This window comes from Pelobates fuscus, chromosome 11, assembly GCF_036172605.1.
Source record: "Pelobates fuscus isolate aPelFus1 chromosome 11, aPelFus1.pri, whole genome shotgun sequence".
NCBI lineage: Eukaryota > Metazoa > Chordata > Amphibia > Anura > Pelobatidae > Pelobates > Pelobates fuscus.
This window is the reverse complement of record NC_086327.1, coordinates 99,685,261-99,703,158: the sequence shown is the minus strand read 5'-3', so window position 1 is coordinate 99,703,158 and position 17,898 is coordinate 99,685,261. Positions and strand designations below refer to the sequence as shown.

At 42.9% G+C, this 17,898-nt stretch overlaps 1 protein-coding gene across 2 annotated transcripts in view; it reads right to left on the bottom strand.

Moving 5' to 3' along the window:
• Positions 1–17,898, bottom strand: part of VPS13D (vacuolar protein sorting 13 homolog D) — a 265,784-nt gene that overhangs the window by 91,701 nt on the left and 156,185 nt on the right. For both annotated transcript variants that reach the window (XM_063436103.1, XM_063436104.1), the window contains 3 exons: positions 16,182–16,330; positions 15,432–15,566; positions 4,048–4,215 (listed from right to left, as the gene is read on the bottom strand). In XM_063436103.1, the coding sequence (XP_063292173.1) occupies positions 4,048–4,215; positions 15,432–15,566; positions 16,182–16,330 (452 nt within the window). The remainder of the gene's footprint in view (positions 1–4,047; positions 4,216–15,431; positions 15,567–16,181; positions 16,331–17,898) is intronic.

Here is a 17,898-nt window from a genome sequence, read left to right as displayed (position 1 = left end):
CACTTTCTTTTTCTCATAACACACTCGTATCATGCAAATTGACTGGGAGCGGACATCAGCCATCAATTGAATTTCAAAGTAAAGAAAACCAACTAACATTCTGATAGGTATCGTAAAGAGACACTATAGTCACGAGAACAACTGCAGCTTAACATGGCTTTTTAACACTATAGGGTCATGAATACACATTTGTGTTCCTGACCTAATAGTGTTCCTTTTAGATCCCTTATTAAAAATGGGTGAAAAGTTATCAATTTGCTGTCCGTAGTTAAAGTACAAGTAGTTAGTGCACAAAAAGAGTTAATTCCCTGAATCTGCCTGCTGTTTCTCTTACAAAAAACAAGAGCAGAATAGATGGGTAAAAAGTAACAAGTAACAAAAGTAATAACACATTTAAAAAAAGGCAGACTATAATAAAATTAAAATCAATAATACTCTCCAGCAAAGAGAACATTTCTTAGGTATGGCTCGAAACAATAAAAACATTTTATATCCTGAAATACCTATGGCAGGCAAAATGCGTTGGGCAGTGTGCTCATTCTTCTTTTAGATACACTAAACATTAATTCAACTCACTTCTCCTAACTGGAAAAAACCTATTTATCGTGATGGACCCAGAACCCTCCCAGCGGGCAATCCAGTCAGAGTTGGAAACCTATGGTCGCATCTCTAACCTTCAAATAAACTACTCAAAATCCAAGATTCTTGGCCTCACCATCAGCCCCACACACTCAAACGAATCCTTCAAAACCAATTCCCATTCCGCTGGTGTGACACACGCATATGGTACCTAGGAGTTTGGCTCACACCGGACCTGACGGACCTCTATACCCACAACTACCTGCCCATTCTTAAGGCTGCTACGGAGGAATTGAACACCTGGAACTCATACTACATTTCATGGTTGGGCCGAGTGAATGCAGTCAAGACGACACTACTACCAAAAAGTCTCTTTATTTTCAAAACAGTGCTCATCTCAGCCCCAAAATCATTCAACACGCTGACGGTGGAAATCTGCAAATTTACATGGAAGGGCAGATCCCCTCGCATAGGAAACTCCTAACTGACACTGCCCAAACTTCGAGGAGGACTTGCGCTACCTGATGTAGAGGAATATTTCCTGGTAGCCCACTTCACTAGGGTCATCAGCTGGTCAACAGCAGTGAGTGAAAAGGCATAGATACAACTGGAGTTGGATAGCACCAGCTTCGATTTACGAACCTTACCATGGATCACTTAAAGAGGCCTGCAAACACATACCGCTCACTAATCAATTTGTAGCGGCTACCCTCCGGATCTGGCACAGATACGGCACGAAGCATTATCTCACGATGGACCCCGGCCCTCTGCTCCCATTGAGAGTCAAGCCAGGCTTCCCGGCGGGGGGACCAAGGACTTCTCCGCATGGCAGACGTCCTTCAGACACTGTTTGCCACCTTCCTACATACACTGGCGAGAGAACAAATAACACAATACGCTCAGTTGATCCTGCAGAAATCCTGCCTCCTAAGAGACCAAACACAATTCAGAGCGCTCTGAGCACTAAACGAGGGACCACCGCGAGCCATATCCTTGATCTACTCGAACCTGGTAACGGGCAGATCTCTACTAGCACCCCCTGCATCAGACAATGGGAGGAGGACCTAGAGGAGACACTAAATGAGGCGACTGGGATAAGAAGAGTTCAGTGAGTGAACCCATGTACAAAAGACGCCAGGGTTGGCACGACTACAAGAAAACACTTACAAGGTCCTCACACGATGCTACCTCACCCCTGCAGCACTCCATGCCAGGGATTCTACAATACCCGATGCCTGCTGGTGGTGTGGAGAGGCTACAGGCACGTTCACCCATGTGTGGTGGGACTGTCTCCTTATCAAACTGTTCTGGGAGTCAATTGGCGGGGTAATACAGGAGGTGACGGATGAAACTCTACCACTGTCCCCAGGCTCCTCAACGCTGCCAAGGCAATTTTCCCCCTCTTCTGGATACAGCTGCGCAAGTGTTGGGTGGAGGAGGTGGAGGACATGAGGAAATTCGTAGACCTTAAAGTAACTACACTGAAAGACAGAGACAAATACGCACAGTGATGGTTTCACTGGCGATGCCACATTACCTCAGCTGCCTTCATACAACATCTGACCAACCCATGAACGGCTGGAGGACGACATGAGGCAACTGGACCAGGAAGATTCAGGAGAAAACCACGGGGCGGGGTTGGCTGGGGCTTGGCGACCGAGGGCGGTGCTACATCCCTCCCCATTTATACTCTACCTCTCCCCCATTCCCCCCCCCACTTTTTTTTCTTACCTCGGCCCTCCTCTCCCTCTTCCCCTAACTCAATTACCTGCTCTTCTCCGCCTCCTCAACCCTCCCCGGGTTCAACACTGCCATTCTAGAACCATGAGCACCTGACTGCGGATCAATTTCTCCTGATTATTATGGACCACTTCAAGCTGAGGACCATGACACTAACCACATTCCACACAAGCAGAGTGGTAGGTCACCTACCACCACCATAGCACTAAGCACTCAGGGGCCACAGGGACCTATCATAAGAAACAAAAAGCCCAGAAAAACCCTGAATATATACAGTACCTCTCTCAGTACTCCCATAGCCGCACTCATCTATTAACTGCATGTGATAACCTTCATTATGATAGCAAGTTCAAGTTGTGGGTTAAATCACAACAGATACACAGGAAAGTTTAATGACACAGCAAAGAGAAAAATTAGAAACAATGTATACCTGTCACTGTTTTCCGTATTATCTGCACTGTTTACACTCCTTTCCCCTGCGAGGAAAAACTGGTTAATCTGAAGATTCTATTACACGTGCAAAGTTCGTTTAACACCTAGATTCCAATCCGCACAGACATCGAATGTGATTAATCTCAGTTGCATGATCCTTTCGGATGATTTGGTGTCATTGAGTAACAACCTCATTTCCAATAACTGTCGCTTAAGATCCCTGTTATTATATGCTATTGTGCATTGCTTCATTATCATTCTGCTTTCATTGACAACACAATAAAGAAAAATGTAATACAATTAATTTGTCAACTTCTAGTTTAATGTGTTGGCACTTTTGGCAATGAATAATGACATGAGACATGACTATTAAAGAAATTAATTTCTGATATGAACTGTGACTTATTACCATCTTATTCATTATTTTTTGTATTTATACAGCGCTGACATATTCCGTAGTGCTTTACAATATTATAAGAGGGGGAAATTTAACAATAAATGAGACAATTACTAAATATTACAGGAAAAATAGGTTGATAAGAACCATGCTCAAACGAGCTTACATTCTAGAGATTAAGCCCACTCCCGTTTAAAATGAGAAAATACACTTTCCATCACATACATTCAATATTAATCATTCCATAAAAAGTCTTCAAATGTACAATACAACTGACAAGTAAGCAGTCATTTACACGCAACATAACAAAATTGTCCAATAGTGAAGTGGTTACCTCTAGCATACTCTAACATACCATTTAAATGCTTCATACAATGTCCACAGTGCAACCTTTTAGTAAATATCTACTATAGGATGTACAGCCAGTCCATGAATTATGTTTTGATTAACACGGATAAATATGTTTATGAAGCCATATATATTACATCCAGCCCGGGTTGTGTTAATGGTAAAAGTGAACCACACACAAAAAAGACATTATATACCGGTAATTTCTTATCTCTCAGAGTCCGCCATAGCAATGCGCATGTGTTTATCCCCAAGTGCCAGGTGTTCTGTGATATAAGAGGTTAAAAAAACATGTCTGTGTACAGTTAAACCATCCATGATATTTTGCAATCAAGTGGTTACTGGACCTAATTCTAAAATAACGGCTTGTGTCCGCTTGACTGTATTTTGAAACCTTTGGATTACCTCAATGTTCATAATCTTTTATCAAATTTTAATTTGACAGACACTTCCTAACCAGTAGTGAGCATTGCAAAGAGGGTTTAGTTTGCTCACAAGAAATTCTCTCCGAGATACAATCTTTAAAAAAAAAAAGAAAAGTGCTTAAGTACCTTTGCAGCTGAATTGGATACTCCGTGTGTCACATTTCGTATTAATCCACCAACATTTCCATATTTGATAAGCCCGCTTACTCCTTCCGACACATCATTCAGCAGGCCCATTGGATTGCCAAGAAAATCTACTGAGCCCAAGATGCTTGCTGCTTGACTGAGCAATTCCTTAAAGACAAAATTACACAGGTCGATTTTAACTCAGCAGCGCCATCAAGTGATTTATGTGAATATACAGATGCAGAGGTAGAACAGAGTTTGAACACCGACAAGTAAACGGAAACACAAAGCTAAATATATGTGGTGTACCATTGCCATCTCTAAGCATGCAAAACTGATGTTTATGTTCTTTGAATGCACTGTTTGAAGAATGTATTTAGTTAGTCTTTCCTCTCAAAATTGACAAAAGCCAGATCTTTAAATGCAGAAAATCTCCCAAGATCAAAGTGGACTTTAGATTTTTCATTCTGTGTATTGTAAAGGAACAGAACACTTACTAATCAATACCGGATTAATTTCTTATGCTCTTAGAGCTCCAATAAAACTATTACTCTTTTGGAAATGTTTCTTTTAATTACCTTCTGACCATAGACTAGTCATAAGAGTTACATCAGTCATACTCATTCAATGCAGGTGGGCAACCAGTTGGTGCACCTTGACAGATATCCAATTTTGATGAGCATTATGGAATGCCATGTTAAGCATTCTGTAAGCGCAGACAAGTATAATATTTAATATATAAATGTAATCAACAGCATGTAAAAATTTAGTTCTGAAGTGGATGAGGTAGGGGCCCATAATTTCCACTCACCACTAGCCATTGGTGATAGAGAACTTAGCCCTGGCTAGCACATATTTACCCTGGTGAGTGTGCCATGGACCATCCAAGCTTACACTGTCGAGAAACTCTTAATACCTGGCTTTTGGCATAGGACTTTAACTCTTAAGCCCAAGGGGGATAAAAAACATGGTCCATTTTGACTGTTTAAAACAGTGTTGCTTTCCAGTCAAATATATAAAGGCAGCTATGCAGCTTGGTATCATGGTAACGGATGGTTCTGCCAGTGTGGTAACTTTGATACCGGAGAAACTGACGGAAGCCAAGCACAGAGAGATGGACACAGGTTTCTTCAGGAAGGAAGAGATTCTTTATTGGATCACCGATCGGGACTCAGAGGGACTAGCGTCACCAAAATACAGCAAAGTCTGAGTACTGAATACATAGAGTACATTCCTTATATAGCACTGTAGCTCCTCCCACAATTAACTACACCCACACATACCCTTAACCTATTTAATGAATAGAGTCTAAACTCATCCATCCGGTCTAACCACGTGGCTCATCTGATACAAAGGAGAGGGACGCGTAATTCCAGTTCTTACATTCCTGCACCTGGTCAGTACAGTGATGACAGTATCTTAGCTACGTGTTATTAACTAACTGATACTACAAACACATATACATACATATGCCTTGTGGCAATCTTAGCCTGCTAAACTTGTATTTTACTGGAATTACATCACATTCCCCCCTTTGATGCCTCTGATATTTCACAATTACTTGAGGCATCACTTAACCTTGGTTTGCATATACCTCAGGTTACCATGAACCAGACCAGACTTTTCTTATGATGTGAATCTTCAACATTCATCTTCTTGCATTGGTTCTCCCTGATCTAGAGCCTTATACTTATATATCGCCATTATCTGTGCAGCAGCCTTCCTCTCTGCTATACTTCCTATCAGGCTTTGCACAGACCTAACTACTAAGGGTATAAGACACGGTAGGAGTAGACACAACAGTAAAATCAGTAGGACTCCACCTACCACTGCCTTAAGCCCTCCAAACCACTCATACCAGCTACCAAACCAACTACTTGGATTGTACCCTTTCCATACCTGAGTAGGCACATGCGCTAGTTTAACCATATGGCTAGTAAGCTCAGCTATTGCTTGCCCTTCGTCATCTATTTGAAGACAGCAATTTCTTAGGTTAAACTTCCCACATACACCTCCCTCTACTGCCAAAAGGTAATCCAAGGCTAATCTATTTTGGTATACTGCTGTCCTCATCCTGGTGTTATGCTTCGCTAGAAGATTGAGCGCTTGTGATGTTTCATTAGTGATAATCTCAACCACCGCCTGTAACCTTATAATACGGTTGAGCATATAAATAGGGGTTCTATAACCAAAGGTACCATCCTCAGCCCACGTGGCTGGCCCATAATAATCTATGATACGCTGGGGAGGCCATTCATCATCTTCCCAGGCGCCTATCTCTATGGGTCCCCTTTTCTTCCTATGATTCACATCATACACTTTAACACCTAAAGTCTCACCTGTTTCAATCGGTAACAAGAAGAAGGATGGTTTGAGCATACCCAACACACATGCCCCTTCCCAGTCCTGTGGCAACTCCGAATAGGCTTTCTTACCACAGATCCAGTACAAATTTGCTGGGGCTCTCCAGGTAGATGTGATGGATAGATCAAACCACACATCCTTTAAATTGGCATATCTAGCAAACGGGTTAGATGGTTCTGAGACATTTGAAGCCGACCACCAAGTTGTATTTTTAGTATCATCATCATAAGCTTTTTGCCCTAGACAAGTTAATTCTCCTACAGAAGTATTATACATCATTCCTTTCCTTGCTATGCAAACATAACCTATGATGGAGGTCTTTAATCTCCACTCAGATTTACCTCTAACACTCATATGATAATCGGCTTGTGTAGATATTAATTGGTCAACTGCCTCAGAACCGGACATTACCTCCTTTGCTTCCTAAGGCCATTGGTCTCCCATGTTAGTACCTCCACACACATAGCAGTTGGTAACATTAAGACTACCGGCAATACTTTCAGCTAGATCAATGAACAGGTTTTTAGCATTATGGGGGATCTTATTATCTATACTCATCTCTTCGTAAAAGGAATGGTATACTTGATGAGTCTGGGAGGATACCGTATCAGTCTCTATTCCTATAAACAATAATGTCCCAGGATCTAAACCCGTCCCGTATATTTGAAACCCAAATAAATTTCCATACTTATCTAAGAACTTGTCGGGGTTATTAATGAGTATATGGACTGGGTTGCATTCCATAGACTTACAATAAGGGCTAGTCGGCAACTTAGTCACTATCATGTCTTTGTCTACTGTCTGTCCCCAAGTTGCCCACCCCACACAAGACCAATATGGACAAAAGTTATAGTCTTTATTTGGGCATCTAGGACTCACATATTTATTTTTGCTACTGGGACAAATATATTTATCATTAGACCCATACGTCCTCTCCCATCTAAGATCCCCACATACATTCCACGGCTTTCTACCACTCGATATCGCTTTACACGCATCAAATAGCAGAACACCCGAAGAATGTACGGATTCTAACACCGTTTTATTAATTAGGGTCCCCTGAGGATCTCCATTCCTGAGAGTCAACCAGATTGTACGAGGTTGATACTCCGGACTGAAGCACTTAGGTTCTCCTACTCCTAAATGGCACACACTATAATCTATATTTAAGTATCTACATCTCGATACATCTCCTTTACACTCGTATTGTGAATGCCAAATTAGGGTTTGGGAAATATGGTTACCTGTTCTCGTAGTCTTAATGCATACCTCACAGCTAGGAGTGTCGGTACCTCTACCTTCCTGAATATAAAAACACATGTAAATAAACACAATCAAAAGCACATCTTTCGCCGTCATCCTCAGTCTTCGTCCGTGCGATGGAACCTCAGCTTCCAGGATGTGAGGGCTGCAGGGAATGGAGTTCTGCTCGTCTTCACAGGTGTCCCTTCGAGACTTTCCTGGCTTATACACTATGTGATGGTAAGCGGACAGGCTTTATTATGGCCTTCTCACTCACACCTGTAACAATAAAATTTGTAATCCACAATAATTCCTCGTTACTCCGACTGAGTAGTGCGTTTTAACCGGATCTTGCAGGGATTCTCTGGATCTGCTGTAATTTGCCAAGAATCGACTGCTGCTGGTTTAACCCTGGAGTGATGTATCCACGGAGTTACTTCGGCTACTTTTATCGCTGTAGGGGTAGACAAAAGAACAACATAAGGACCTCTCCACTTGGGCCCTAACGGTACATTATTCCACTCTTTAATCCACACTTGATCTCCTGGATGATAACTATGAACAGGGGGATAAATATTCACAGGTAATCTATCTTGTACCCATTTCTGTACCTCCTCCATAGTCTTACCCAACTCTACAACCTGCTGCCGGGTAATTCCTTCTCCCAACTGACTCAAGTCCCCCCTTAAGTTACCAAGTACGGGAGGTGGTCGCCCATACATGATTTCAAAAGGAGAGAGGCCCATCCTTCTGGTAGGGGTACTGCGGATTCGCAATAAAGCTATGGGTAAGAGAACGTTCCACTTAAGTTGGGTTTCCTGACACATTTTAGCCAACTGGTTCTTTATAGTTCTATTCATTCTCTCTACCTTACCAGAACTCTGGGGTCTATATGCAGTATGAAGCCTCCACTTTATACCAAGCATATGAGTCAGTTGTTGTAGGCACTGATGAACAAAAGCTGGACCATTGTCCGATCCTATAGAACAGGGTAGTCCATATCGGGGTATTATTTCTCGTAGCAGGAATCTCACAACTTCTCCTGCTTTCTCTGTACGAGTAGGACATGCTTCTACCCAGCCTGAATAGGTGCACACAATTACCAACAGGTAACGATGTCCACCCGATTTAGGCATTACTGTAAAGTCTATTTGTAGATCGGACATGGGGAGTCCCCCCATAAACTGAACTCCTGGTGGCTTTACTGGTCCTTGTCTTGCATTATTCTTAGCACACGTTACACATCTGCGTACAATGGCCTGAGTCAAGTTGGACAATCTTGGTATGTAGAAATGTTTTCTAAGAGATTCTTCAGTACTGTCTCTCCCAGAATGTGTCCCGTTGTGATAATTTTGGACAATTTCTACCGCTAGTGATGCTGGTATGACTATTCTTCCATCTTCTAGCTGATACCACTTGTTCTCCAAATACTTTCCCGGTTCAGTCTTTAACCACTCCTCTTCTTGAGCTGTATAAACTGGAGTCCATTGGGACAGTGGAGTTGGTATAAGAGCAGCTATATGCCCCACATACTCCTGTCTTCCTGATTCAGCAGCACGCTTAGCTGCACTATCTGCCATCCGATTTCCCTTGGTTACATCACCATCACCTCTCAGATGTGCTCGACAATGAATAATACCGACTTCTTTCGGCTCCCACACTGCTTCCAATAGTTGTAGGATTTCAGCTGCGTACTTGATTTCTTTGCCTTCTGAATTCAGTAGTCCTCTTTCTTTATACAAAGCTCCGTGGGCATGAGTGGTTAAAAACGCATACTTAGAGTCCGTATAGATATTCACTCTTAAACCTTCAGCCAATTGTAACGCTCGTGTCAGTGCTATCAATTCTGCCTTTTGTGCTGATGTTCCTTTCGCCAGTGGCCGAGCTTCTATCACCTTGTCTATGGTTGTTACTGCATATCCTGCATAGCGGATCCCTTCTTTCACATAACTACTGCCGTCTGTATAATATTGAACATCGGGGTTCTGGATGGAAAAATCACGAAGATCTGGTCTACTTGAGAATACTTCATCCATTACTTCCAGACAATCATGTTGACTTTCAGTAGGTTGTGGCAAAAGGGTAGCTGGATTTAAGGTGTTTACAGTCTCTAAATGCACTCTTGGGTTTTCACACAACATTGCTTGATACTTGGTCATACGGCTGTTACTAAACCAATGATTTCCTTTGTAATCCAACAACGTCTGTACTGCATGTGGGACTCGTACATAAAGTTCTTGACCCAGAGTGAGTTTATCGGCTTCAGCTACTAGCAGGGCGGCTGCAGCTACGGCTCTTAGACAAGGTGGAAGTCCGCTGGCCACTGCATCCAGTTGCTTAGACATGTAGGCAACAGGTCTTTGCCATGATCCCAAGTACTGTGTCAATACTCCCACAGCCATTCTTCTTTGCTCGTGTACATATAAGTAGAATGGTCGTGTGTGATCAGGTAGACCTAATGCTGGGGCACTCATCAAAGCCTTCTTCACATCTTCAAATGCCGTTTGCTGTTCTTGGGTCCATAAGAAGGGGTCGTGCTCTGTACCTTTGATAGCTGCGTACAGAGGTTTTGCTAGTATCGCATAGCTGGGAATCCATATCCTACAGAAGCCTGCTGCCCCCAAGAATTCTCGCACTTGTCTTCTATTCTTGGGTATTGGTATTTGGCAGACAGCTTCTTTTCTCTCTGGCCCCATAATTCTTTGACCTTCAGAGATATGGAATCCTAGATACTTGACAGTTGGCAAACACAACTGAGCCTTCTTTCTAGACACCTTGTATCCTGCCTTCCAGAGAATGTGTAGTAGATCGTGCGTTGCTTGCTGACAGATTTCTTTTGTAACTGCTGCTATCAACAAGTCATCTACATATTGTAACAATACACACTCTCCTGGGATGGACTCGAAATCCAATAGATCTTGACTTAGGGCTGAACCAAATAGGGTAGGTGAATTTTTAAACCCTTGGGGCAGTCTTGTCCAAGTCATTTGGCGTTTTGAGCCCGTTACAGCGTTCTCCCATTGGAAAGCAAAAATACATTGACTTTCTGCGGCAATTCGGAGGCAAAAGAAGGCATCTTTGAGATCTAAGACTGTGAAGTAAGTAGCCCCGCCCGGAATTAAAGCAAGCAGGTTATATGGATTGGGTACAACTGGATGTATGCTAACAACCGCATCATTGACTGCTCTTAAGTCCTGCACAGGTCGATACTCATCTGTGCCGGGCTTTTGAACAGGCAGCAATGGGGTGTTCCAGGGGGAAGTACAGAATTTTAGGATACCATACCGTATGAACTTATCCAGATAGGATTGGATGTTCTTCTTAGCCTTCTGCGGAATGTGATATTGTCTTAGGCTCACTGGATAAACCCCATGTTTCAGTTCAATTTTTATTGGTGGAATATTGCGGGCCAGTCCTGGTGGGTTGTTCTCTGCCCAAACTCCTGGTATGTTAAACAATGTCTCATCACTCCTAGGGTTTTGGCTAGTCAACACTGTATAAAGTCGCCACTCTTCTTCCTTTGGTACGGATAAAGTCATAATACCTGAAGGTCCATTAAACTTTAAAGATGTTGTTCCATCTGGTAGGAACGTAATCTGCGCTTGTAATTTGGATAGCATATCACGTCCCAGCAATTGGACTGGACATTCAGGCATATAAAGGAATTGGTGTTTTACTACGTGGCCTCCCAATGTACAGAGTCGACTTTTAAGAACCGGTTTTTCAGCACTTCTTCCAGTTGCTCCTATCACAGTAATAGTCCTTCCAGATGGAGGAGCAACTAGATTAGTCACCACTGAATGTTCAGCACCAGTGTCGATCATGAACGCACTCCTTTTCCCCCCTATTGATACATCGACCATAGGCTCCGCTCGACCAAGGGGGATGGAGCCCGGTCGGTATCAATAGTCCTCCATGACCGTGTCAGCCAATCCTACGAAGTCCCTACCTTCTCTATCGCGGGACCTTTGCGCTGCTGGAATATACCTGTCTTCCCTAACACTTCCTCTGTTCCCATTACTCCCTCTATAACCATTACTCCCTCCGGGGCCTCCTCTACCTCTCGCTCTACCTCTAAAGTTTCCGTAGCCTGCCCTGGGTTGGTCTCTCTCGTACTGCTCTCTTTGCGGACATTCGTTCCTCCAATGCCCTTCTTCCTTGCAATACGCGCATTGATCCCTACTCAAAGGCTCCCTACTCCATCTATTATTGCCTCTATCTGGGCCCCGTTTATCTACGCCTGCGATCGCTACCGCTAGCATATCAGCCTTTTTACGCATCTTGCGCTCCTCCTCTTTCTTACTTTCTGTATCCCTGTTCATATAGACCTTATTTGCTACCTCCATTAGTTGGGTGATGGACATACCTGCAAACCCTTCTAACTTTTGTAGCTTGCGCTTAATATCTCCGTATGCTTGGCCGACAAAGGCGGAGTTAACCATTCGGGAATTGTCTGCGTCTTCCGGATTAAAGGGGGTATACAAGCGGTATGCCTCCAATAATCGGTCATAAAAGACACTGGGCGCTTCATCGCTTTTCTGGATCACCTCAACTGTCTTCGACATGTTAATGGCTTTCTTTCCTCCGGCTTTCATGCCAGCAATTATAGCGTCTCTATAGGCTCTGAGTTGAACCATATCAGCACCATTTACGTTCCAATCGGGATCAGTGTTGGGATAATGTGTTGCGGCCCATGCTGCTGGATTAGCTTGGTTCAAAGCACGGGCTCTATCCTCTAATGCTTTAATGGCTGCTTGATTTATTCTTGTCCTTTCCTCATTGTTAAATAAAGTCATTAGTAACTGCTGGCAATCAGCCCATGTCGGATTATGTGTCTGTACTATTGAGGTGAACAGATCAGTCATGGCTTGTGGTTTCTCAGTATACGAGGAATTATGGGTCTTCCAGTTTAAAAGGTCGGTAGTGGTGAAAGGGACATATACGAAGACAGGGTCAGCGTGTGCCATTTGACCTGCGGCATCGATATAAGCTGACCCGGGATTTAAGCGAAGAGGCATCTGATAGTGCTTTAATTGTTGGGCACCAGTCAACTGTCGGGTTTGGATGGGGCTACGTAGAGAGGCGTCAGTCATGGGTTCCGGTCGGGGAGAGATAGGGTATGGGGATGTGGGAGGTCGGTTTTGGGAAAAGGTCGTAAATAAAACACTTCGAGCCGAGCTAGATGAAGCTTGACCGGAAGTCTGAAGTGGCGCCAAATCAGGATATTCGTTTCTAATGGGGGTGGATTCTGGTTCCGGAAGGGGAGATTTAGTACGAGGGGGGGTGGATCCTGTACTGGAGGAGGAAGCGGAAGTGGATGAGGGTAATGAGGGGAGGGGTGCAGGACTTCCTGCGTTTGCGTCACTTCTTCTTAACGGAAAGTAAGGGGGCGGCAAAGGGATCTCGGACTCAGGGGGCGTGTCCAAAATGGGCCTAACACCAGTCCTAGTGGACAAGCAAGTCCTAGCTACCATGAGGCGACACTGCTCCTCGTGGCATGTCTGGAGCCATTTTGGCGAGTCATTTACGGCCTGTCTCCAACAGTCAATATAAGGAAACTGGCCGTAAAGTTCAGGCCTACCCGATACAGCCACGTGTAAGCGCTGTACCAGAGTTGGATCCAAACTGCCACGTGGCGGCCATGCCGCAACCAAAGTAGGCCACTCCCTAGTACACAAAGTGACCAAACGTACAGGAGACATCTTTACCCCAAAATCACAAACTTTGAATCCCTTTTTAAAATTCTTAACCATACATCCTAAGGGATCCGGAATCGTTGACTGCGACGCACCCATACTTAACAATGGAACGTCGTCGACAACGAATACTATACACGCGTACTATTCAACAGTCACACCCGTTTCCTCTGGCAACAGCACCACGTGGTACGGTTATCAAGTGAAACGTACACAATAACAATAAACACTCAGGGAATTCCCGTACACACACAGCTGCTACACCAGTCACTATATAATCAATATTATGCCCTTTGGCGTAACTACACAGTCACCCACGCTATAATTCTCTATATACGAATTACCCGTCTATAACACACCCCAGTAACATCGTCTTTTACAAATAGCGGTTACAGTACGGTTAGCATAGGTCAAAGCACAAGTTAAGGTCACAATACAATTATTAGTGGTTATGGTGTTAAACATGCAATGGACGACAATGATTAGTACTTATTATATAATGTCAGTAAATATACAGGGTTATGGTACCGTGCACTATAATACAGCAACACACTATTAACACTCTCGCTAGACGGCTGAGCTCGCGCTATCTAACAAGATATACACTTTACTAAAACAATCGTTAACACATTTACAATTCCCAACTAAACTATTGGCCAGTACCTTGAATGGACTACCTAAAACTATATACACCCGTTTTGGTTAGCCACACTGCCCAATCACCACATATATAGCGAGCTAGAGAACCGAATTTACACAGGCGCCTCTTAGTCGCACTATCAAAAGTCTAGTGGGTTCCAAATTTACACGCCTTCCCACTTAGCCCAGATAGGATGAGAACTAGCGAACCGAATTTACACAGGCGCCGCTTAGTCTCCCGGTCCCTCCGACCTAGCGAACGTAATATACACCCTAGAACGCTAGTCTAGACAAGACACCGGTGTCCGGCTAGGGCTATTTACACCAGGACCCCGCCTGACTAACCAAATCAAACGGTCTGACTAAAGAGCGTTCGATTGAGCGGTGCGCCTTCGCTCCTTCCCTCCGACAGAGGGGGCAGATACAGATTCAAAAACCCCTTTGGGCCTACCGCACAATCGGTATACCCCTAGCGGGTCCTGCCGTCTAAAACAGCAGTTATCTTACCTCCTCGTTCCTGAACCTGAGTTCACACTCATCGACGGGGACACCCCAGCACTTCTCACGTAGAGGCCGATGATCTCCTGGACAACAGACCAGTGGCGCCGAGACGAAGGGAGGTCCACGCAGAAGTTCAGGGGTGCAGCCGTAGAGAACGTGGGCAAAGATAGACCGTCTCACGCCTCTGCCTCTCAGCTACCGTTGAACGATGAGCTTCCCGGCCAATGCACCAAATGATACCGGAGAAACTGACGGAAGCCAAGCACAGAGAGATGGACACAGGTTTCTTCAGGAAGGAAGAGATTCTTTATTGGATCACCGATCGGGACTCAGAGGGACTAGCGTCACCAAAATACAGCAAAGTCTGAGTACTGAATACATAGAGTACATTCCTTATATAGCACTGTAGCTCCTCCCACAATTAACTACACCCACACATACCCTTAACCTATTTAATGAATAGAGTCTAAACTCATCCATCCGGTCTAACCACGTGGCTCATCTGATACAAAGGAGAGGGACGCGTAATTCCAGTTCTTACATTCCTGCACCTGGTCAGTACAGTGATGACAGTATCTTAGCTACGTGTTATTAACTAACTGATACTACAAACACATATACATACATATGCCTTGTGGCAATCTTAGCCTGCTAAACTTGTATTTTACTGGAATTACATCACAACTTCACCACCCGAGCTCTGGTTATAAACCGTCTGAAATACTGGATGTGATATGTAACATCCATTAGCGGTCCAATCTCTTACACTCATTCATCGCTCATGTGGTTCTGCAATATTTGATAGCATGTTAATTATGCTATATGTTCCGCTTTCCTGTTAATAACACATTCTATGGTATAGAAGCAGGAATCAGCATGTGAAAAACACAAAGATATCACTTTGAAGAAGTTATAGAAAGTCTTTTTTTTTTTTACACAAACCTCCTGGAAATGTTTAAGGATATCATTTATAATAAATTCCCGGGTCTCATATGGATGAACTCTTGTAAAAGGGTCAAGATCAATCACAGCATCTTCAAATTTGATTAGCGGAAATCCCAGTGTACTCTTCAAAGCCTAGAACAAGCAAGGAACATTTTTGGCTGTATTAGATTATTTTTTCCACATTTGCATTCATAATTCTAGTAATGCATATTAAAATTTGATTTGGACCTGCCAAAATGGTGCTGCTTTTGTAGTGCTGAGTAAGGCAGATCACAGATTTAAATTATGGGGGGGGGGGGGGGGGAGGGGGGAGAGTGGGGAGGTGTTGGGGAAGGGAACCCTAGATCTGACTGTTCCATAGCTTTTTCAAAGCTACATACAGATTATTTTATCCTTTATAAAGAAATATGCTTGCCAGACCCAGTTGCAGAAGGGGAAGATTTCTTCTAGAGTTCAGGTATGGATTTCCTGGTGCTAAGTTTGGCATCCAAGATATTGCTGGATAAATAATGTCTTCAGAGCCAAGTTTAGTCAACACAGCTCTAGAACATTCAGGAGTATAGAGATCTTTGGTAGAGGTTGCCTTAATCAGGATAAGTTTCAGAGCACTTCTTTTAATGGTGAAATAAACATGACTATGTCAGTGCAGCAAGATTCTTTCCAAACTTCCTTTTTGTAATAAACAAAGTGTACAAAGAGAAAGATTATGTAACGGCCAACATCGGTTGTTTTTGTTTTGGTTTTTACCTTGAGATCAGGTGGAAGCTTATTTGAGGTGAACACGCTCAGCTTGATCTGTGGGATCGATATTTTTAAGTTCTCAAAATAATACCGCTGTTCTGCCTTAGTCTCATCTCCAGACTTTTCATGGATATTTTCATCCCATTTTTCAACTTCTGTAAAATTCAATCACAAACCAACTTTAAAACTATAATATTATAGAAACTCAGAAATAACATTCTTTGAAAGAAGAACGTCCAAGATGATGGACAGGTGTGGAGGATCAAACAGATGTTTCAGAGAAAAATTAGAAAGAAGCAGTGTTTTATGAAAAAACTTATTATTTGATTCTTTCCATACTTAACATTCAGCCGCATCAAATGGAAAGGCTGAAAAATAAATACTGTATGATGCATTCCATTTTATCAAAGGCTTTATTCAACAGGGCTTTATTCGAAAGAATGAAAAAAGCAACAAACCAAAAAAGAAAAAGAAAAAAACATGTTCTCTTCTGAACAGTGTGATACTGTGCCTTAAAAAGAGACACCATTTACATTTTTTGTTCTTTTCGTTGGCTGTCTGAAAACAAATAAGCCACACAAATAAAGTAGTATGCCATGTAATGCAGCTTAATTAAAGTTTATATTAGTGTACCAATGCTTATAATGAATTGTAACAGCATTTGGTAGAATTATCCAATTTAGTTACGTGAACATTTAACTCGGAGCATCGGTGAAGTAAAAAAGCCATCACTTGTTCTTCTGGTATACGAAGAGTTAATGAGGCAACTCATTCTTTAGAGGTACAATTGGCAGCATTCACAGCAAAGCTTTGTGATGTGCTGGCTAATTAAACAGCTAAGCTGTTTTTTCTTCAGCAGAACAGCATTTCTCCCAACGTGCCCGGGGCATTCAATGACAACACTGTGCAGACTGTTCTGCACTCTCGCTATTCAAGCGATGCCAGGTCTCTAGCTTAGCAGAATGTCTGGGCTAAACAACAACTTGTAAGGGCTTCCAAAATGCTTCTATCTCATGATCCCTATTCCCTTCTGTATTAAGATGCACTTTTCAACTTCCCTCGGCTATTAAAGGCTGTCATCTTCCCCAGTCACAAATATAGAAAGGAAAGATAAAACAAAATCAGTAAGACACTATGACAAGTGAAATCGCTTATCATTTTTAAAGCAACCATAACTTAAAAAGGTCTTCACACTCAGCATCATCAGGCAAAGTAGAATGATGTCCAACGCGTTTTTTTCTCATAGAGAAGCATCGAATTGGCGCAGTGTGGCAATTGCCGTGCATGCAGCGTAGGCTAGTGCTCTCATCCTCAAATGAGAAACATTGATTGGTCAAGTACTGATAATCTTAGAAGTGGCAGAGAAGCATGTCCTGGAACTGGATTATAGAGGATTTGATGGATTTAATTTATTTCTTCTTAAAACTGTAAATGAACTTATAGTATACTTATACACATACATACAAAATAAATAAATACATATATACACACACTTTTTTAAAGGGCTCTATAGAGATACTATAGTTCTACAACCAGCATTTAGGTGGTTGACCCTTGAGGCGCCTTATATCTGGCCTCACCCCGATCCACGTCCTTGGCTGACATAGAGTATTGATGATCTCAGACAATCTAAATGCTTTCCCATAGGAAAGCATTGGAATGTTTGAGATCATCACTGGAGATGTCCCTAGGCTGTAATTTAAACATGATCTCAGCCAAGGAA